Here is a 23,616-nt window from a genome sequence, read left to right as displayed (position 1 = left end):
AGAAACATAAGAAGCTCTCCATGAAAGAGAATATATGGGAGAGGAGCAATGGGAATTAATACTAGCAAGCTGTTCTGGGAAAACATAGAGCAGCCATGTCTGGCTGATATTCACGGCAATGTTATAGTTAGAAAATCTGCTAAATATAATTAGCAAGGAGTTATTTATTAAATGTATAATTGAGGCTTTTTTGAACCTTTAAAGCCTATCCAATTAATCAAGTGAGATTGAAAGATAAGTGAAATTATGAATAACTCTTTTTAGGATTAATCCACTCGTTAATATTTTCAGAGAATTAGGGGTTTTTTTGGTGATAGAGGGTGTAGTAACATAGTTAAATTTCAGGAATTTCTTTAGCTGTTTTGTCTAGGTAATCCCTTTACAGAGGACCTGTGTAATTATTTGATGGTGTAGTGATAAAGAGTATGATGAGATACTGCACTGGATAGGCAGAGACAGATTAATTAGTCCCAGCTTGCTTTTTGGAGGAGATTGTTTTATTCTTGAGCGTCTAATTCTAACAGCATCTGTCATGAAAATTGAAGTAAGGATGGGAAACTACTCAGCAACAGCATTGCTGACTAGCTAAATTATTTTAGTGTAGTACTGCATATTTCTTCTGCAGAATATTCTTCCCACAGTACCTTGCTGCTTCAGAATTCATTTTGTATTGCAGAAATGACTGGTTAATGCAGTTGTTAAATCGTTTTAAGGTGAGTTTCTGTAATAACTATGGAAGGCTTGTGTGTTGGGATATTGAACAAAGCTAAAACTAGGGGTTTTTTAAAATTAAAAATAAAACCCTGTGTACTCTGCAATTAAATACTGATTAAAGTATTGCTAGCCTTTCCAGTAAGACTTCTAGTCCAAAGGATATCTTGAGAGACTAAATACTTATACATGGCAAGTTGTCACTATTAGAACACAATGTTGCCATGTCATTAACTGTCAGTATTTAGTTTTGCAGGTCAGGTCTCTGCAGGCATGAACTGCAGCCTTAACTTTAGTGAGTATTCTTCATTTCAGGCTTTCTGTGGCTTTGTGAAGATGTCAAGGCAGTGGTTCGTATTCAAGTCTTGTTTTCAAGGCTATCCTCAGAAATTACTTTTGTTGTTAAAAGATTCTGGAGAAGGCAGGGATGAGTTTTGCAGCAAATTGCCAAGGAGCATTCATATACAAGGCCTCAATTTGTATCTTAATGCTAAGGAAGCTCTGTAGTTTCTTATGTGCATCAACATCTGTCCATGTCTGGTGGGGAGGATAGGTTTTAGATATATTAAATGGGAAGGTACATGATCTCCAGAACGCAGATACCGGAGGTGGGTTGAGCACTAGGTACATGTTAAAACTTGCAGGGCCACCTGCTGTGCTAAAGCGAAAGGGGAGAAGGCAGCTAGCCTAGAGGTTTTCAAACCACAGTATGTGCTACGTGATCCATTCAAGACAGCGTGCAGTTGCAGCAGTGCTTGACTACCTGTGTGATGGTGCTTGCCCAACCTTCAGGCTAACAGCACCTGCAGTCCCAATTAATTGTTCCTTACAGTCCAGTTTGCAGGCCTGCCACTTGCCTGGGCAAGACCCCTTGGTGCCCCTGCCTGAGCCAAGGAACTGAAGCTCCAGAGTTGGCTGGCTGCATTTGCAGCAAAGGAGCTGAAGGCATCAGAAGAGACCACCAGGACTTGGGTTTTTGGGCAGGGAAGGCAGTCCCAGCATGTGCTGCAGCCACTGATCATAGGCTTGCTCAGCCCTTTTGTGGCTGTAGGAAGAGCTTTATCCTCCTGTTGGCTGAAGACCCTTGCACTTTCTTGCATCTCCTCAGGCACAGATGGACTTTGATTTTCATGTGCCATGATGGGCAGTACAGGAGATCCCAGCTGTTCAGATGCTATAGTTGTACTGAACTCTAGATGCCTATGGCAATGCTTTTGCCTCCAGTGCAAGATTCAAGGTGACTTCTCTCTTTTATGGAAATGCTTTCACATCCAACTACGCACTTCTACCTCATCTGAACAGTTACTGGGTTTCAGCTGTCCACTTTAAAGCTTTTTTTTTTTTAATTGCAAATCTAGATATGTAGTGTGCTGCCTAGAAGATATTACTTGATTTCTGTTGTGCACTGGACCAACCTGAAATAACAGACTTCTGTTTAATTGCAAATCGGAGCTTTTGTTGTGTAGATAAAGGAGCAGGTAGTTTAGTTCTTACTCTGATGTTACAAATTCAAGTCACAACTCTCCCTTGGGTTGTTTTAACTTACCATAACACCTGAGTTGACTAAAAACATCCCATCTACTGCATGTGTTCTCAGCACTTTGTGTGTAAGAGCAGCACTTTCACTTTTTGGTGGGTTTTGCATGTACTCAGCACTGGTGAGGCCGCACCTTGAATCCTGTGTTCAGTTTTGGGCCCCTCACCACAAGAAGGACATTGAGGTGCTGGAGCAGATCCAGAGAAGGGCAACGAAGCTGGTGAAGGGTCTGGAGCACAGGTCTTATGAGGAGCGGCTGAGGGAGCTGGGGTTGTTTAGTTTAGAGAAGAGGAGGCTGAGAGGAGACCTCATCACTCTCTATAACTACCTGAAAGGAGGGTGTAGTGAGGTGGGTGCTGGCCTCTTTTCTCAAGTAACAAGTGATAGGACAAGAGGAAATGGCCTCAAGTTACACCAGGGAAGGTTTAGGCTGGATATTAGGAAAAATTTCTTCACTGAAAGAGTGGTCAGACATTGGAACAGGCTGCCCAGGGAAGTGGTGGAGTCACCATACCTGGAGGTGTTCAAGAAACGTGTAGATGTGGTGCTTAGGGACATGGTTTAGTGAGTTAGGTGGTGTTGGGCTGGACTTGATGATCCTTGAGGTCTCACTCTTCCAACCTTAATGATTCTATGATCAGGAAGAGGAGAAGAGAGATCAGATTGCAGATCCTGTGTAACTGTCTATCTGCTGCCTGAGTCACAGTTACTTGCTGCAAGAAAGCACCACCAATGCTGGGATCTCCTGTGCACCTTGGCATGCTGAAGAAGTGTATGGAAGATGGAGTGAGACTATGAAGCCCAATGTGCAGGTGAAGTGATGGGACAGGGACTGTATTTTGAGTGTTGAGAAGGTGCAGTAGAACAGGGAAGAAGTGGACAATGGACTCTGGCTTTCTTGCTCACTTAAGGTCCAGCATGCATTTGAGAGATGCTGCTGCACTGGCTGGTTCTGGTAGCACTTGCCAAGCAAAGTTATAAAATCCTGAACTAGTTACACCTGAGCTTTTGTCACTTGCAAGCAAGATCATCAAATTTTCCTGCCCATCTGGCAGAACAAGGTCGATTTGCATGATAAACACCATCCCCAGATAATGTCATGCCTGACCTCTAACAAATGCTTGAACTTGCACTCCCCAGAGGTGTTTTATTTGAAAAAGCTGGTTTGGCCACATGGCACGGCTATTACTTAATTTAACAGGTTCATTAAGCTGATCTGGTATTGATGAGTGTATTAGAAAAACATACATATATGGGGAAAGTGTATGACTGGATTATACATCAAGTTGGTCTTCTGTTTGCTGGTTAAAACAAATGTTTGGCCCTTGAAAGCTTTCTGTCTGTTACCATTTTCCTGGTGGTTTTCTTTTTCCTTTAATGTCTCTCTTTTCCTGTGCTTAAAATAGTTGCGTGTGTTGTTTGGATGGTTGGTCAAAACCCTTTGGTATCAATACTGTATTCTTGCTGTCTTCATTGAGTAATGACAGTTGGCCAAAATGCATGTGTGGCTGACCATGACCATTGCTTTTCATGTGTCTGGATGCATCATTTTGCAAAAACATCTAGTTGTATCCGAGATGTTCTTACTATCTCTATTTTTATAACTCTTGCTCTACAGGATGTTAAAACTATGGATGTCTTTTAATTTTATCCCAAGGCCTTTGACTCTTTTTTTATTTTGGAGAATTTTCCACTTTGTGTGGGTTCAGGCACCTCGCAGTTAGTGTTACTGAAATTTATAGAAGTTAGCAGATTTGGTGAGGGAACTTCCTATGACCCAAGACATAAGCTTTGCTTATTATTTAGGTTGATTGGTGGTTTGAGAGCAGGAGGCCATAGTATTTGTGGGGAAGATAAAAGTCATCTCCTGCAGTTCAGACTGCCCTCTCTCAGTATAACCATAGCTGAGAACCAGGTGCTGCAGCACTGCATGATGCCAGCTGCCTCCCTCTGTGGTGTGCCAGTCTCACACCAGCTAGAAGGAGAAGATTGGAAGTCAGGAGCTGTGTCCTTACGTGACACTGGGACTCAAACAGGGATGGGAACAAAATCCAGGTTGCTGACAAGACGTTTAACATTTTAGGCATCCTTTTTCTCCATCGTGGGTTTCAGAAGCATAACGGTAGGGGCTTTTAAAATTTATAAAATGGAGGATGGTATTTGTCCCTCCCTAGTAAACTTTATTAGTGCCTTTGCCTTGTCAGAATGCTGAATAGAATTCAAACCCTGAAGTCCAGGAAATGATGAGGTAAGGGCCAGCACAAAACTTAATATAATCGTGATCTGCCCAAGGAACTGATTATACCTGTTGAACGGTTCAGTAAAAGGAGTACTATAAAAAGCAGGTATGAAAAACTGAGAAAATACATTTTTGTTTGCATTTTCAGCTTTCACTGTATATGCTCCAGCTTCCAAGTATCTGGGAAGTACTTTAGCAAAGGAAAGCATAGCTGTTAGCTCACAGCAAGTGCCACCTTTGAGGAAGCAAGTGTACCTGTTTAAGGATGAGATTTGTTAGGCTGCGTTGTTGGTGGCAAACAAGGTTTTCTTCTCACATGCATTGACAGTGACATGATGTGACTTGACAGTCAGTATTTTGTGGGCACAATGATATGTCCGGAGTGAAGGAATCCTCCGATCAAAGGTAGAGGGTTTGTAACATTTAGCGTGTCTGAGAACATTTTAAAATGTACAGCAGGAACATTTGCTGTAGCTCTTGTTTGCTTTAGATGACTAACCCAAAATTGGATGTGGCCCATGGTGGCTGTGCTTTCTTCCTACGGGTATTGTAGTGCTTGTAACATAGAAATATAATGTTCCTAAAGAAGGTTTCAGATGCACTTTGATGCTTATATTACCTTAACCTCTTACTTCCATTTAAGTTCTGAGGATTTTGCTACCCTTCACATTTTTGAAGGATGTTTCTCTGCTTGTAAGGTCTTCAGTTACTTTGTTACATTAATTACATTTAATAAATATTTTTTCAGTGTTGTCATGTAACAGATTTTCTTCAGAGCAGGGAAGGCATGTGTCCAGGATCCTACTGGTATGGCCTTCCCCTGGGGTACAGGAGACCCAGATTTTAATTTTCTTGACCTGGGAGACAAGAACAATCATACTAAGTCAAATCAGGGTTCATTTTGTATTCCTCTACTATTCTGTCTCAGGCAGGGCCAGTACTAGGTGAATAAGGTGTAAACAGCTCAGGAATAGAATGGTACTTCTGTCTTTTCGGCTTTTTGATGTCTGCCTCTTTGTGTTTAGTAATGCTTGATGTACTTTCCTTACATAAATTTATCTAATGGGAGATCAGATCTGTCACGTCTCAGAAGGTAGACTCAATTCCTTTCAAAAAAATAAAAAGGGGAATATTTATGCGAGGCTGCAGCTGATGCTGTGCAGCGGCTGGTCCCAGGCTAACTTGGCAGCGGCATGCACCTCTTCAGATCTGAGCTCAGGTTTCTGTTGCTTCCTTGGGCATGGGGACTTGAAGTCAGTGGTGTACCTAATAGAGTGTGATGGGTGGTTTCTGTAAGAAATGGTGTGACTTCAGCAGAGGATTCATAATTGAAAAGGCTGAAAAAACATTTCTTAAGCCTGAATGCAATCCAAGACTACCTTTACACCTTCCACTGACCACCACTTATCTCAGTATTTTCTGTGAGCTTGTTCAAAGGAGCATTGTAGGGAGAGGTGAATCCCAGTGAGATCTTGGAAGGCGCAGCCTTACAGCCTCTCTGTAGATTTAACTGTCAATTGTTTACTTTCCTTTCATCATGTTTGGTTCCATTTTCTCAGAGGCAGGTGAAGACTGTGCAGGGTAGCAAAGCCTTTCCCACATACTAAATGTTTTCAACATTTTTCTTGGTGCTGATGGATTGGCTGTGCTTCTAATGTAAATTTTGACTTCCCATGCAAACTTCAGAGTGCATTGACTCAGCTTCCCAGATGAGTTGCCCACAGTACATTCCCTGAAATGCCCATCCTTAAGGCCCAAAGCCAGGTGCCTGGGACAGTCTCACATTCAACAAACACAACGTTGTCTCACCAACCTGCAGTGGCTGTCTTCTGACACTTCCTACAGCTTGTCTAGCATCAGATGCCTAGCTGCATATGACTGGTTCTTTTTTAATGCTTCACATCACTCAGCACAGCTAGAATTAAACCCTTAATAATGTTTTCGTTATCGCTTTCCCAGTGGGATGTGGGGTGTCAGCAAATTGCAAAGTAAGCTTGAGCCAGTGAAGGAGTTCTGGAGTACTTGCAGAATCTTCCTTGTGGAGAGGAGAGACCTGAGCTCCCTGGGACTTGCTGGGTTTGGGAAGCACTTGCTAATGTTAGCTAAAAGCCTTTCCTCCCCTGCAGTACTCCACTCTCTTCCTTTTGTCACACAACCTTCCTCCGCTATCTCTACAAAACGGCTTTCATGCAATCTGGCATGTCAGCTGTTGCCTTTGTGCATTGTGTTGGGTCCGGGATAAAGCGTAAGCTCTTCAGCCCTGGTGCTTTATAGCATGTCATGAATGCTGATGGTGCTCTAGTTAAGAAAAAAGCAACCAAGCAACTTGCAATTAACAATAACTAAGCAGATTTGGGAACTGTGGGTTCCTAGAAGTAGTTGCATTTTTAAAGGTTTCTTTGCTTTCCCCTTTAAAGCTGATCACCTCGGTTTTTTTATTATGGAAAACTGTATGGTTAGAAAACAGACTTGTGTGTAGATCTTAGTATTACATGATTTATCTTTAGAAAGCCAATTACTGCTTGAAGTAGAAGCTAATCTACTTCACAAGAATAATTTACATCCCTTGTCTTATAAGCAGCAGCAAGCAACCACACTGCAGAACATCACCTTAACAAACAGCAAGCACAGGTTTGCTTCTATACGTATTTTCTATATATTTCTATTTCTAGAGGCTTTTTCCACTAACCTAATGCATGTCAGTGTGAACATTATGCAGAGAGAGTGCAATCCACTGCAGCAGAGCTCCTCCGGGGAGATAGCTTATCAGCCCTAGGGTGAGTTCTTAAATAAGGGAGGTGACAGACTGGAGGGAAGAAGCCAAGATGTGAAATCTTTGAAAAGAGGAATGTGACTTTACCTTCTGGAGGGGAGGAATTCTATTAGGCACTGTAAGGCATAAATAGAAAGCAGTTCTATTATACGTTGTGAGCCATAAGTCAAGCATCCATCCTGACTTCCCTTGCTGTAGTGAGCAGTTAGAAATCAAACTCACATGGACCCTCTAAAGTATGGAACAAAAAAAAACCCCAACTGTGCTATAATTAAGCACTGAAATGCTGACAGAGCCTCCCCAGCACAGATCAGTACTAAGATCATGATTCATCCTCTTAAGAAATATGTCTTGTGCATTAGTTTGCTTGCGTTTTACCCCAAACCCTGTTGTTTCAGGCATGTATTAGCAAGGCGGTTTTGGCACTGTGAAGACGTATAATGTGCCCTCTGTCTTTGCAATTCTGTTTTCAAACCCTTTTTAGAACTGACTTCTGGCTACAGGTATCAGTGTGCGCACTAAGCATCTTTACTTGTGGCAGCCTATGTATCTCATTTTGAGAAGGGCCAAAAGCTGCAGCTTAAGGCACCAGGCAACGTGAAAATGAAGACACTCCAGCTCTGGCTGTAAGCAGCATGCTGTCAAGTTGTATCAGCCTTTGGAAGCAGAGGGGAGGAGAAAATAGAAAATTGCATGTGGGCGAGCTGAACACAGAAGTCGATGCACGGATTGACCTCTGCGTGTCTGTTCTTTATTGACAGGTTGATGACGCCTGGGAGTGAAATTCGGTTTGTCCATAAGCACATGGGGCTGGTGCCGGGCTGGGGAGGAGCTGCCCGGCTGGTGCGGATTGTGGGCAGTGGGGCTGCCCTGCGGCTGCTGAGCGGGGCTGCCAGGCTGGACCCCGAGACAGCTCTGCGCCTTGGGCTCTCGGAGGAGACGCTGTCATCTTCAGATGAAACCGGAGCGTTAGAAGAAGCCCGAGCCTGGCTGAGTCAGTACACAGAGGGTCCAGCCAGCGTGATTCGGGCTGTGAAAGAGGTGGTGACAGCAGGAAGAGAGCTACCAGTGGAAGCTGCCCTAAGGACAGAGAAGGACATTTTTGGAACTGTATGGGGTGGGCCTGCCAATTTGCAGGCATTGGTTAGAAGACCAAAACATAAATGATGGTCAATGCATACGAAATGTTCTTGATGTTTTTTCAAACACAGCTTTCACTAAAGCTGACATTAAACTGGATCATTTAAGGACTTGTTCATTTAAACTGGCATTAACATTCCTGTCTGCCTGACATGAACGACATATTTGGTGTGCAACCACAGAGCAATCCCTGGCAGATTCTTTACTGTCCTAATCACCCACTGAATGGAGATTAGTGAAATTAGTATGTAAAGGTAAATACTGTGCTGAGAATAGAACTGTAATTCTTTTGCAATGTGGTTGAAGATTATTTTCTTTGGAGTTAATTTTGTTTTTCTAACTGGTATGGAAAAGAATTGCTTGAAAGGTATGAGGTTTATTTATTTGCAGAACAGGTGCATCTAAAGCTGCAAAATATGAGTTCCCCAACATGAGACCAGTGTCTTTAAGCAGTTTTGAAGGGATGGTAACTGGTGAGATGATAGTGTTTTTTCATCTTCAGTTAGTTCTTTATATAATTGCTGAGAAAGTATCCAAGGATGCTTCAGATTTAACGGTGACTTTTACAGGAGAAGCTCTAGCTCACTGAAGAGCTTATAGTCCTCATTCATTGACACTGATTCAGGTCTTTGCATTTAGGTACCTTCTCACTGTTTGAGGAACCAACTGCCTATACACACATCTGCATGTTCCCATAGCCTGGACCTGTGCTGCTGAGCACACGCAAAGCCACTGACCTGATTCTTTACATAGAATCTAGTTGAAATCTTGGAAGGCCATGATGTATCATGCTGCAACATGGGATGTCCGTGACTCACTGGGTGGTTTGAGTACTTAAGCATTCTGAAAGGACTTGTGTGTGGATCTGTCTATGTCTTACTTCAGAGTGTTTCTAATGGTAAGGCACATTTGGGCTATTGAGAAGATTTGGAACTCCGTTTCCACTTCATGCCGGTGACTGTGCAAGTAATTATGTAACTCAGTGTGGAGGGTTTTCCCTTTAGAAATTAGAAACTGACACAAGTCTCTGCTTTGGCAGATAATTCTTAAAATGAAACACCTGAGAGCAAATACACACAGATATGTCCATGACTGAGGGTTTCCTGTACTGTTGGTTAGGATGCACTTGTCTCTCAATCCAGCAGGGGCTGACATCTGAGACCAGCACCCAGGTACTCCAGGGGAGCATCTTAAGGAAGAAACTACTGACATGCATTCTCACTCTGACCAGGCGTAACTAACTCTAGATACACCGAACAAGCTCCTATAGGAAAAGGAGGCAATTCCTTGGATGGAAATCCATGTTACGATTTCTACAGTGTGACAGGATTCCTGAGTTTTAGACAGCAAGGTAACTGTACGTATGTTTGAGGATCTTGGGACAGATCAATGATAGGACTTGGGCTTGGATTGGCTGTTAAGATTCTGCAGCTTTTGGGCAGATGCTGTGCTTTGTTGGGGATGTTTTACTATATGGCTTTCACAGCAGGGAGTGTGTATAGCCTGAAGCAACCAAAAGAAATACTGAAGAAAGGGATGTGCCCACATCACTGAACTTTCAGAGCATGCTCCAGTCCATACTTATCCAGCTTTTTGAAGCAATAGCACATCACATTGCTGTGAGTCAAAAAAATTTTGTGTTAAAGGGCAACTGGTTAAGAATAAATTTGCCATTACTAATACTGCAATTATGTTTTTAAAATGGTTGTGAGAACTGCTTAGAATCTGAGCAAGACCCTTGAATAATTATTTTTTTTTAATTTTGCAGGTTCCAGGTTCTAAGGCTCATTAGTCTATTCTGTGCACTGGACAATATAAATTTGAAAGGGATTAAATTGTAGCAGAAAAGCAGAATCTGTTTTACTTGCATGTTTTAAACTAGACCTGTGCTGCAAGTAAGTGAAACTCAGTATGTACATCTATTGGGGACCTCTTTCCATTTTGATTTGTAGACAATGAGCTTACTTCTTATTTCAGCAAATGCATTTCCCCAGCCATCCTCTCCGATTTGTATCAAAGGCCAATGTTTGCTTCTAAGAACGGGACATACAATTAACTAGTACTGAGTAAGAAACTTTCAGCAAAGGTTACAGAAACTCATTGTCCTCTGGTCTGTTGGAATCACAAATATACCAAACATAGTTACAGGACATTCTGAAGATAATTACAGGTGTTTGTTCTGACCAAGTCTTTGGTGAGCAGCCTAAATACCATATTCTCTGCCTTCGTTTCTGTTTTAAAAGCAAGTACAGCCCTTCGTATGAAAACCAGATTAACTAAATTACCATGAGTCACTTACATGAGAGCTCCACACTGAGTGAGATGAAATGGCATCCCATTTTACCAATTTCAAACGTAACTGCTTTATTTCATAGAATACTTATAATCTTCAAGCAACATATACCTGTAACCAGCAGCTGATAAGCATTTATATTTTCTTACAAGTATTGAAGACTACAAGCTTCATCTCAGTTCCCTTCAGAAATGGCCTAAAACCAAACAAGCACTAAATGCACAAAATAATTTAGAAACCTCAAAATTGATACTCCCAGTCTTCTAATTAAATGGCATACTAGCTTTTTTATTTCCTAGGGGCTAGTTTGCCAACTCCCTCCTCAGCAAACTGGGTTTCCTATTACATTGTGAAATGCCTGTCATGTTCGCTTGCCTCTGTGTACTGGGACAGCCCGAGTGCTTAATGGAGGTGTGGATTCTGCACCAAGTGTTTAAACATTGGATACTGGAGATCACTTTTAGCAAATAGATAATTTATCATATTTTCTGCTGACAGAAATATACTTACCAAATGGGCAACCTAGGTAAAGTAGGTATTCTTGCTGAATGCTTTGCTTGCTGTGATTTTTTTTTTTTACCGTGGTACAGGATTCTTGTATCTGTGGTTTTCTGTTCTCTTGGAAATTAAGAAATGTGGTAGATGTTATAGTATTTTAATTTCCTTTCCATTCTGCTCCACTGTGCATTTCTCTAGCTGTGCTGTACAAGTTGAAAATCACTTAATGTATGGAGTTACAGATAATGCAGTATGGCTGTGGCTTAGCTAAAATTGATGAAGAACATGTCTCCTACTGAAGGTAATAGTTTAAATATAAGATGGGAACTCCTGGTTACTACTTCTTCCTAGCTTGCAGTGGGGAGTGCATTTGCCACCCTGATCATTGGCTATTAAGCTCTCACCAGCCTTACTTTAACTAATTTTAGTACTCCACAGCTGCAGTCATCAGCAGGAGCCAAAAGCAGCATCATGGGTGTTTGGCTGAACAGAGCTCTGCCTCTCTACTTCAGTCGAGAACCCCCAAAGATTATCACTGATAAAATTATTTGTGAACTGCTTAGGCTGAAAATCCTGAAATTGAATATATAGAGTCAAGTTCTTCTATTCTGCTTCTTGCTGTCTTCCACTGTACATAGCCTCACATGAAGTAAAATGTATGTACTTGACAGAAGTGTTCTTACTGAAGGTTTTTGCAGACTGAGTACAGCCACTGTGTGCTAACTCAAAGCAGAGAAATAAGACAGCTAGCAACTAACAAATAGAAGAAAAAACATTCCATCCTGTTTCCTTATGAAGTCCATGCTTTTTCCTGATGGAACTGGAAGATGATGGTAAAAATCTGTGATCAAGAGCATTCATTCCTAGCTGAGAAAGCAGGAAATCTTCCTTATTCCATCCTAGTCTCCTCTGCACTTTCCTTTGTTCACTGACCCACTGAATTCACCTGTGGGCAGAGAAAACAAACTGGAGGGCTGAGACAGCTTTGCTCGAGATTAGACACATCAGCCATCATTACAGTAAGGAGAACATTTTAGAAGTTTAAATCTACCGGTTTTAAAAATCAGCCCTTTTAATTCCCTTCAAATGGTTGTTTGCCTACAGCAATTTTTGTCTGAAGATACGTAGTACCTATGTATCAGCTACTGTCCCTTTCTATTCAGGGATACATATACTAAGAATTGGAGTTTAATTAGCTTTATTTTAAAGATTGAGTCCAGAATCAACTAATGCTGTTTCTCAATTTGAAAAAATGTAAAACAACTGCCATAGACAGAAAAGACAAGCAGTGGTTTTCAAGATCTAGCTTCTAGCCTTCTCTAATACAGACTCTAAGTCAGTTTGTAGAAATGCATCTCCTAGGTTGCTAATACAAGCACAAAACAACCTTTTCTCTGCTGCCACTAGTTTTGCAATGAAGAACAGGTAAACAGCAATATAGTCCTTAACATTCATGTTCTTTGTTATAGGGTGAAGTCTAATAACTTATGCTCTTTTATTTCAACATTTCTGCTGTTAAAATAAGGCTGTGTGTGATGCTTATGCTTGTCATAACAGGGATGCGAGTTGATCAGCTCTTCAGAGGAGAAGTGAGTGTCAAGCCTGTGTGAGCATTAAGCCTGCAACACATAATTTTTCAGTAGAAAGACATATTGCTCTACTGTTGTGTTCGAGAGACAGTCAGGGATGCAAGAACTTCAGGATACCACTCAGAGTCAGTCCTCCCCTTTGGCAAACACAGGAAGCTGTTTTATGATAGTTTTCTTTAAAGTTCCTCCAGTGAAGTTCAATTAAACTGGAGACATATCTAAGATTGTTACTGATAAAATGTAGTTTTATTAAATTATAAATTCCGTAACAAAAACAAGACAGATCTAGAAAGATCTCAAAAACAAAACTACAATGACTAGATGGCAAAGCCAGTGAAAATGCCATGAAGAGTGTATAGGTAAGAATTTGCAACAGAAGTTAACAGCATTTTTACATTTCCATTGAAGGAAGGTAAATGATTGCTCTTGTCTAGTAAAAACACATTTTAACTCCAAACTCATATCTATTTTCTCACATTAAATTAAGCATCCTGCTCACACCCAACATCTTGCCAGCTCCCACATTGCTTTAGTGTTCTTTTCATATATCAATCCATGCAGAAAGTAGTAAGACACTTAATGCAACAGTCAGCTAATGAAGACAATTCAAGTTGTACAGTAGATATACATTGGCCAAAAAGGGATCGAGTATCTCCAAGGGGAAAATGCTACAAAATAAACACAAGACATTTTCAAGAAAACTGGGTATTGCTAAGCAGCTTTCAAACCACTAACAGGACAACCCAGTTTCCTACAGTTAGTCTTCCAGCTGAGACATGTTAAGAGACTTAAGTTAAACAGGCCAAATCTGTTTCACCCCTTCACCCCACCCTCCCACCAAACACACTGCTAGGTTTGAGTGCAATGCCAGTGTGGACAGCAAATTTACAAATACAGGACCGAGTTTTCAATCGCATGGCTCTGGATTTAAACTTCAGTGACTGTGCACTGTCCATCTGGCCTTCTAGATCTTACACTTGTGTTTACCACCCCGCCCCCTACCACTGGTCTATCTGCTCCTGCCTGGCTTGCATTTGCATTCAAGTGTCTCTGCTGGACAGAGGACGGGCGCTGCTGAAGGTGGGCAGACACATCCTCACTATCACTGCTAGCATCTGATTCGGTCTCCTCAACAGAGGCATCAGGGGCTGGTACCCTACCAGAAGATGATGATTCGTGGTCTTCTTCTCCCTCTCCCCTATGACTCCTTTCAGCCATACTGTCTCCATTTATTTGTAAGTGGGCAAAAGAGTTCTCTAGTGAATTGCCTGCATCAGGTGATGGCGTTGAAGGACTCATCAGCTGACCATCCAGTGACGGCAGGGGCCTAGCAGAAATGGATGCTAGAGGCTGCACAGCTGCAGCTCCCGGAGTCAGTGTGCTGTCGGCACCATCAGCAGAACTCTCTCTTGCCAGGTTGACAGTGTTAGCATCACAGTCCAACCTCAGCCCAGCCACTCCCTTCTTTGGTATATCTATTATGTCCCGTTTTATTTTTCTGCGGCGTCCGTGCTCATTTCTCCTATACTGAACCATATTTTCAAGATCTGCTACGTATAAAAACCCAGCAATCAGCATTTCAGTGCTCTTTTTACCCTTGGAAAAGGCATCTTCCAGCTCTCTGCTGGTACGTTCATCATACTGCCACCAACCATTTCTACCTTCGTAGTACCAAGCATATTCTCCATTGCCTCTGCTTGCCGCTTTGAGTTCTTCTGGTGACAATAAGGTTGGCTTGTCAAGAAAATCCTCTGGAATCTCCTGCCGGCAGAGTGCACATCGTTTCCCAAGCCAAGAAGCTCCCTTTACACACAGATAGCAGAAAACGTGTTTACAAGGCAGACTTACTGGATGGACACATGTTTGCAGACAAATAGCACATTCGGGGACTGTCAGGGAAGGTGCTGTGTTAGTGCACGACTCATTTGTCTTCCTATTTGTGGGAAGCATGTTGATCGAATGATCTATTTCACCACAGCCAGCCATCCTGCAGAGGATCAAAGACAGATTTAATCAGTTTATTGTGTCAACCTAAACTGGCACCTTACATTACCTTTGACCTCAACATCCACAGAATAATATGCTGACCTTAAATTAAGGTATCATTTATGCGCTCAACTCAAAGAAACGGACAGGTTAACATTCTGTTTCCTGAGCTGACAGACTAAACTGAGTACCGGGAGAATTTCTTTTGCTAATCACCAATTTTTATCTGTTTCATTTTCAGCAAATTATCATGCCAATTTAGAAAACAAATTCTGGAATTTCCTCTGAACTTTCTCTGAAGTAGTGTTGATTAATGAACCTCCAGCCAGCCAGCCAGTTACTTTGGAGCCTTCTCAGGAAATGTAAAGAAGCTATGATTCTTTCCTCTAGAGATGATCTAGCTGCAAACACTGAACTTAAAACAATCTCCCTTCCCAGTACTGGTGATCATCTGTTTGATTAAGGGCTTGCCTGAACAGTATCTCAGGCTAGGTTCCCACAGTGGAAAATAGGTGTGTCAACAGCACCTGGCTAAAGTATTCCCCCACTCTGCTCTGTAGTCCCCATGCACCACAGTATACCATCCTTCAAACTGGGCTCAGCACTGCTGCAGGGCTGCAGAAGGAACCAGATTTGAAAATGGAGGCGGCTTTTTCAAAAGATACCCTGGATTCCTTTTTCATAAATGTCAAGTGAACTCCCTGATATAGGTGAGTGCATCTCAAAAGGAATTGCTGCAGCCGGCATACCACAGAAGACACACAACCATGATTTGACTGGTTTGTGAAGTCATTGCCTCTACCTTCTCTGGCCATATCTTATTTCTGTCATTAAAGATGATTTTTGTAACCAACTGTAAGAGAGCAGAGAATGCAAAACTGTGTCACTTTGGCGTTGTGTAGGATTTCAGTAGTTGAAAAATTCTATCCTAAATATGCAAATGCCTTCTCAACTACATTTTTTGCCATGGCAATCTTTCACAGTCTGTTTCATGGCAATTTTCCTTTTATGTTCTTATTTATTAGCAATCAAAACTGAACACCAGATAGCAAATGAGGGAGAAGAATGGGCTTTGGGGGATGGGGCCTAAAAAGATGCCTTTTTTAATTTGAACCCCAGGGAACTTTCAGGCATAGGGCTGATTCATGCAGCAAAACAGCCTTTCAGTGAAACTAGTCATTGTTGTACAAGCAGCTAGGAATAGTTCATGCGAAATTATCACAGATATGTGGGTCCTTTACATGTCATGTAGTCCAGTCTCCTGCTCCACATGGCACTACCACCAATACTAGATCAGATCAGCCATGGCTTTCTGTAGCTGACTTTTTTTTGAAACCTGCAAGAATGGAGATATCACAGCCTCCCTGGACAGCCTGTGCTAGTGTTATACACATTTCTAGCAAAATGTGTTACCTCAAGAGAAAATACCTAGTGTTACTGTAAAAGCCTCCACTGCTTTGAACATCTTATGAATACATGCTGAGATTAAAAAAATTATGCTTCAGTATCTGTACTTATCTTTACAATAATGTCTTAAGTGCTCTTTACTTAAAAATGTATTTCTGTATGCTGTCTGTTCCCTCCTATCACTATAATTTCCTCTCGAAAGACCAAGGCCTCTTTAATCCGTTTTTTATCAAATAATTCTTTTAAAAGCTCTACAGCTCAAATATTTTTTCCTGAAGTAGCACATAATTGTATCCACCTATGTTTCAGTTTCATATCTGAATGTCTTTCTCTGAGATTAAAGACAAATCTGCATACTAGTTCATAAATCAGCATGCCAGATACAGACACAGCATTACCTATCACCTGGTAACTGCCTTTTTACTGTACAGTACACATCTATCTGCAAGATCCATGCTAATGCTGCTGTGAAAAAGTTGCTTTCTGGGAGCCTCACACTTTTTGAGGTTATATTTTGCAAGAGAATTTTACACCAAAACTAGGGTTTTATAATGAGAAACTTTTTATAAAAAGGAGGAAAGAAAAACTACTGAGATTTCAGAATGCCCATGAATATAACCCAACCAATACCTCACAAAAGAAGAACTGAAACAGAAATCCATGTATTGATTAATTTGCGCTAACCATGGTTGAGGTAAAGGATCTGAATTTTCAAGTGCTTCCATAATAAGATATTACTGTGTAAAAAGGCACAGCAGCTGACATGTTTACTTCCACACTACAGTTTTACAAAAGGCTGCTTCTCCCCGAATACACTTTATAAGGTTATCCTTTTCAGTCAAAGAAAAGACTAAAACAACCTGTAGGTAAGTAACTTCTATACAAGTTGTGTATCACAATTAAGATTTTGGAGATTGCTGGGATTAAAAATGCAATTCATTTTGACAAATCAAATGAGCTAAATTATTAGTAAACTAAAAGCAGAGTGGAAGTTCTCACCTGTTCACTGAAAGCACAAAAATGCTAACATTTGAACTGTGCTCAAAAGGTCACCCATTACTTTGAGGGTTCTTTGATTCCTTACTACATGAAGACAATAATGCAGGATATGAAAAAAAAGGAGTAAATGCCTTATCTTGAATTTCCTGTGTGATTTTTAATGACTCAGAGGAAAATGTTATGTGTAAAATGAATACAGCTGGAGGAGTACACCCTTATCTCTAAGCAAGCACTACCCAGCAACATAAAACTCTTACAAGATAAGCACAACTGCAGTTGCATGTGCTCAGAAGGCAGGACAATTATGCACTTGAAGATTCATATCAACTAAATTGATGCTGTCTCACTTTTTGTTTTTAAAGGAAGACCCTAATTTTGTTTACCTTTTTAAGTATCAAATCTAGGTTGCGTTTATAAACTGGAATGAGGATGCACATTCAGATTTTTATTGAAGAGGTAATCCTTCAGAAAGGAGGAAAGACATCTAGGACTGCTATACTGCAACATGGCAGCTGTGGAAGCACTTTCATTGCAACTTCATGCTATTAAGAACTAAACAAAACTGACCATAGAATATTTTTACTGAAATTAAGAGTAATGTTTTATAACAAGGTTTAATCAAAACACGCTTCATATTAGAACTGTTATCAAACAGTAAAGCTCTGGGTTTTGGAGGGCTGGATTCCCTTAAGTCAGTTCTGACAACAGGGAAAATTACATTATTGAATAGTGAGGCTGAAAATTGGCCAAACTCAAGGACAAGTTTTAAAAATAAAATTATTGGAAGTATTTAGATCCTCAATTCAGGTATAAATAAAGGAACAATAAACATCTGAACATTGTATTTTAACACAAATACAGCCTAAAGCCAACTGAGAAGGAGCTAGTCCACAGTCTTGCCAGATCCCACCTCTCTATTACCCTTTTGCATATTTGTTTGTTTTTAATACTAAAACATACACTTAATTTGTAAGCTTAGGGCGCACAGTCTATAGCGCCCTCATCAATACACAAAATATGGAAGAGGTGATGGATAAAAACTATATTAAAAGATCCCAGGCCTTCTAAGACTCTACTGGAAGAAAAATTCCCACAAAACCCCCTCAAAATTTTTTAAACTCCAGTTCAAATTCTAGCTGCAACTAAGCAGTCTGTCAAGAAGCTGACACATGTTAAGTCCATTAACGAAACAACAGCTTACTTTTTCTGAATAATTTCTACTGAAGCATGCCACAAGACTAAAATGTTCTCTCTTCAGATGTCTCCAGCTAGGATGGCAGATCCTCTTGCCCAAGGCTGGGTCATTCCTTACTTGTCCTGCTCAATGGCACACTAGAGTGTTTCAGCTTCTCTGCAAACTAATGGAAAGCAAATAATATCACCATTACAATGTTGTACAGAGGTATGAGTGAGCAAAATACAATGCAATGGTCCTGTTACAGAAAATAAATTACTGTCTTTCATTTACCTGATCAGGCTATTTTCAATTGAAATATCAGACTTCTGTTTTGTTTCCTGCAATAATCAATTCTGCCCCATAGTTTTGATGTCAATTATTTTGATGTCTGACTTAAGCAAATTATCTTTTTCTAAAGTACTATAAAAGGCAATTATCTTTAACTATAATAAGTTAATGGCTCATTTCCATAAAGTGACCATGTACACAAAAGAAGAAACAAGACCAAAGTCAGGAGCATGTTATGTTTACGAAGATTTAACCTCTAATAAATGACTCCTTATATTCAGAGAGTTTTATAAGTCACAATGGCTTCCTAAAGCTGTTTATATGTTTTATCCATATCACATCTTTCCAAAGGACTACTTAGGCTTGTATCTTGTTTCTTAACAGGGACGAGTATCAGATGCTTGAAGAAAAAACAGTGCATGCAAACAGCTGATCTTCCCTAGGTCCTCTCCATATTTCAAGCAGTACGTAGCTCAGAGCCTTGCATCCTTGCCCTCTTTTTCAGAGATCACATGTATTCATTTCATGAATGAACGTCAGAACCCTTCAGCACTTTTTTCTTTATAAATCTACATACGTATGTCCTCATACTAGCTTATAAACAAACTCTATGACCTTGATTTTATACTTAAGAAGGTAAAATAAAGGATTAATTAAGATCTTCCTTTATTTCTTTATAAAGTGCTGAAGGGCTCTGAGGTTCATTCATGGAATTACTGTCCTCTGAAAAAGAGAACAAGGATGCAACTCAGTCTCCACACCTCTAAGGTCATATACCCCTCCTTCAGGCTAGCAGGTAATGTCGGTCACAGTAAGTTTTACATACATCACCAACCAGAATCTGAGCTAAGTCATTTCACAAATACATAACAACCACTGGAAACCGCTAAGTGTCTAACAAATACCTAAATAACTCTACAGTAGGGAAGCAGGAATCTGCAAACGCAGAGAGGGCAGGGGGACCATCAAGATTTCACTGTTGCATTCCCACACCCTAAACAGAGAGGTCTTGACCTAAAAGAGACACCCTTAGTTACAGAAGGTAGTTGGGAATATACTGTTAAAAGACTGATGAGCCATATAGTTATATCTGCCTTCTGGGCTGTAGCTTTCGAGATAATTCTTAAGCATTTTGACCCACAATTTCCAGTCGCTGCAAAATGTTACATACAGGAATGATGTGAAGCAGACCTGAGAATGTCACGTCTCAGATTTCAATTTCCTCAAGGAACTAATAATTTCAGTATAAATAGAGTGCAGATCAGACATGCGCAAAGTTAAGCAAAGTCAAGGAGTCAAGTCCCTGAAAGACCATGAAGCATTTAGTATTATAGTACTCTGTGCTATAATCCTTCATCAAATGATTGAACATTTATCATTAATAACATCAGAGGGAAATGTTCAGATGACTTCAGTGTAAGACACATTACTCAAGTATGTTATTTTCTTTATAACTGAGCTCCATGTAGCATTCCATGCAGCTATTTTTAGAAAGAGCTCCTACAGAAAAATGCAAAAACTAACAAGCCTATCCACACCTTTTCAAAACAGAGAAGGTTCTCCCCTCATCATTCTAGCAGCTTCCCCTTTCTTCACACATCAATCCCAAACCAAGAGCTGCAATCGCATTAAAATTTTGGCTCTGCTAATCCACTCAGACAAGATACCATGTTTGCTATGATCAAAGAGACAGCTGCAACAAGCCTGATGCTGTGGGTGTGGTGTTCAGTCCTTCATCTCAGGAGCTGGCTTTCTGTTATTTCTGTAGGTATTACTTGAAGCCTTTTATCTACTACCTCTTGCAATCTACTACCTCTTGCAATCCACTATTAGAGGTAGCACATCATAAAACCAAATGTTATGTAGAAATGGGAGGAAAAGGTTGGATCAGTTCTGGCAGATTTCTTCGGAAATAAAAATGCATGCACATATTCAAGGTATGTAATTGTACCTAGAAGAATCCACTTAGGGCATAATTATAGGATTATGGTAAGGCAACTTTCTAATTGCTGCATAGCTCTTAAAAAGATCTAGTTCACAAACTGACTTAAGGTAACCTCTACATTTCATGGCATTGTTATTTATTTAATAAGCCAGCCTTGAAAATTTTACTAAATGGGATAAAAGACACTTGTGGTTACACATACATGCCCTTTCCTGGATGACAAATCCTCCTTTAAAGTCAAGTGGGTAAGAGTTGTGTTCTAAACTTAGCAATTAATTTTCTCTGCTAGAAAAGCAACTACTGTGAAAAGTTACACTATCTGTAGCAACCTGCAGCTATCCCTTCCTTGTGCACACTCACTAAACCCCTGCACTTATGTTGAAACTTTCATTCAAAATGCAACAGATGAAAGACAATCCCAAAGATCAGGAACAAGAATTTAAATTGGCCAACATCCCCTTCCAAACTGAGGCTCATTTAACTGCTCTCCTTGTTCCCTTGAAAATCTCTCAGGATGCTTGCTGGGAGAAGTTACCTCTGCTTCTTCCATGCAACTTTAAGTTGCTGAAGTGGTGGACTTCATACCAGACCTATCTCCCAAAAATTATTTCAGGTTCTCGTTAAGAAAAATTTCAAGATTTTCCTAGAACCAAGATGGAATGAAATAATTTCTTGTTAGTTCAGTCAACTGTGCCCACTGGATTTCCAGTAAACTACCAGATCCATCACAATTTTTTCCACTTTTCTATTTCTTTAAAAAAACAGCAACAATAAAAAAAATCCCAGAAACATACATATTTAAGAAGCCAGCTCCTAAATGTCAATGAAGTGTTATCTATGGTCTTAAGAAGTCTTTCTGTAAGTAAAAGCTTAGCTTTGTAGAAATAAACAAGTACAAACCATCGGTAAATTCAACTAATACCAGCTTCTAACCAAACCATCCAAGGACTATTATTTGAGTCCTACCTCAAGTGACAGACGATGTCACAAATTCTACAACTCTGTACAGACTACTCTAAAATAGATATCACAAATTCATCATACTCCCCCCCTCCTAGGTTGAAAACTCAAAGAGCTACAGCATTACTTCAAAAGAGTAAATGCTCTTCTGTAATTAAATACTTGTATTTTTCCATCAAGCTCTCTAACTCATGGAGGGGGCAGGAGGGGAAAAAGAACCCCAGTTTTCTGCCCTTCCCTACAAGTCACCACAAGCCAAATGCTATGGGAAGAAAGGAGGAAGGTGGCTGGTTTTTTAAATAGGAAAAATCACTCTCCTGTCTGAAGGTCTGCTACTGTCAATATAGTATCAGCTCAAGGTACTGAGCTCATCAGGTGTTTTTTAAACTGTCCCTGGGCACTGAACAGCACAACAGATAATAACCTCACTGTTTCCTGTTCTTACCTGCTTTTCTGTTATCTGTTTCTTAAACTTAGAATATCTTCAGGAATTACTGACTGTGATGATGCTTCAAGTTGTCTGTCATTCCTTATCTTTCGCTATTACACTTTATAACAAAACAACTCTTATATGTACGTTTGGAACTGAATCACAGAAGAATAATCAAGTGCAGAACAGTCAACCATTTCAGTATTGAACTGCTACATATTTATTAAAAATGAGTTTCTTCTATGCTACAATTGGAGGACTGAATTTGAACTTTGAGCATGTATCCTATTTCAATTTATTTAACAGAGCAAAATGTTAGTTTCTCACTCAAATAAAGTTATATTGTGTGGAAAACAAAGCAGAAACTGGTTCACCTGAAGTTGTCAATGCTTCAGAAACAGAAGGTAAGTACAGGAACATCTATTCCTATGTATAAACTTGATTAGCATGCACAGATGAGAGAAAAAAAAAAAATCAATTTCAACAAAAAGACTCTTCCCCCACCAATTCCAGGAGTTCAGCCGCCTTTAAAACTACTGCAGTTCCAGCTCTCCAAATAAATGACACTTCAATTACATATAAACTGATGCAGTGTGTTTTGAAGAAAACAAGAAGGAACAGAAGTTTTTCCTTCACTCAGTACAGATTCTTCATTATATCAGTTTAAACAATGGGTACTTTGACTCACTTGGAAAGAAACCACAGTATTAACCACACTAGACTATAAAGCAAGTTCTTGCAAAAATTCAATATTTAAGATTTACTCAAAATGACCAAATCAATATTCAGATTTCACTGTGTCTTCAATACGATTACAAACCGTAATTTTTGGTAATGCATTTTTAGAGATGCTTTAAAAACTCTTAAGTAGCCCACGTCCGGATGCAGTAGCTGACAAAAGAGCAGGGCTGTATTTTCAGTATTACAATCTGACAAAAGCAAACTGTTTTAAAGCTCTGCTCCCTACTCCTTCTTGTAACTGTTCAACGTATACTTGCATAGTACACCATCAGTAACAAAACCTATAGTATTACCAGTTCATCTCACAGAAAAATTATACTAACATTTAAAACCTCACACTTTCATTTGGTTTTATCTATTTCACCATTCCGATTATCTTATCTGTATGAAAAACTTGAAACGTGTTACAGTAATTTTTCAGTGGTGGCAATGTGTACTGCCCTAAAAGCCGGACCTATTTTCACATCCCCTTTTAACATTCTGAAGGGATGCAATCCAAACACTTGGACCGAGACCATCAATCACAAAGAAACAAAAGCACTTGCACTTCCACTAAAAACACCGGTTACCTTTTTTATCTGCTCCTATAACTGTCCGCAGGACTTCCATTCCCGGTTCGCACAGCTCGTTACGGCCACCACAGCTACAGCAATGACATTCTGAGAGGCGGGTGACAACGCGCGGCACAGCGTTGCTCCAAGCGCTGCACACCGGTCTCAGCATCCAAGCGCTGCTGCGCTCCTTTGGTGAGGGGATTCGGCCACGCGTGACGACGCCACAGCTAATGCCCTGACCTATTTCACTGCCGAACAACACGCAACCCGGAAATCGGGGCCCTGACCCCACCCGGGCAGGGGGACACCGCCTCCCGCACGGCCAAGCCCCGCCACCGGGGCGCCGGCA

At 40.5% G+C, this 23,616-nt stretch overlaps 2 protein-coding genes across 3 annotated transcripts in view; one reads left to right on the top strand and one right to left on the bottom strand.

Moving 5' to 3' along the window:
- The window catches only part of ECHDC1 (enoyl CoA hydratase domain containing 1), a 31,838-nt gene extending 23,146 nt beyond the window's left edge, over positions 1-8,692 (top strand). The window contains exon 5 of the mRNA XM_010075402.1: positions 8,022-8,692. Within this exon, the coding sequence (XP_010073704.1) occupies positions 8,022-8,427 (406 nt within the window). The 3' untranslated portion in view covers positions 8,428-8,692. The remainder of the gene's footprint in view (positions 1-8,021) is intronic.
- Positions 8,693-13,001: 4,309 nt separating this feature from the next.
- RNF146 (ring finger protein 146) lies at positions 13,002-18,533 on the bottom strand. 2 transcript variants are annotated; one of them, XM_010075400.1, is made up of 2 exons: positions 18,374-18,533; positions 13,002-14,767 (listed from the first exon to the last, which is right to left on the bottom strand). In XM_010075400.1, the coding sequence occupies exon 2, from the start codon at positions 14,764-14,766 to the stop codon at positions 13,708-13,710; it is 1,059 nt and encodes a 352-aa protein (XP_010073702.1). In that variant the 5' UTR covers position 14,767; positions 18,374-18,533; the 3' UTR covers positions 13,002-13,707. The 2 variants fall into 2 exon arrangements, with proteins under 2 accessions (XP_010073702.1, XP_010073703.1); XM_010075401.1 differs by lacking the exon at positions 18,374-18,533 and adding an exon at positions 15,252-15,271 and having other exon boundaries at positions 13,002-14,770.
- Between the last annotated feature and the right edge of the window lie 5,083 nt (positions 18,534-23,616).

Source organism: Pterocles gutturalis, unplaced genomic scaffold (genome assembly GCF_000699245.1).
Source record: "Pterocles gutturalis isolate BGI_N339 unplaced genomic scaffold, ASM69924v1 scaffold20377, whole genome shotgun sequence".
NCBI lineage: Eukaryota > Metazoa > Chordata > Aves > Pterocliformes > Pteroclidae > Pterocles > Pterocles gutturalis.
The sequence above is the reverse complement of the archived record's forward strand: the minus strand, read 5'-3'. Positions and strand labels throughout refer to the sequence as shown.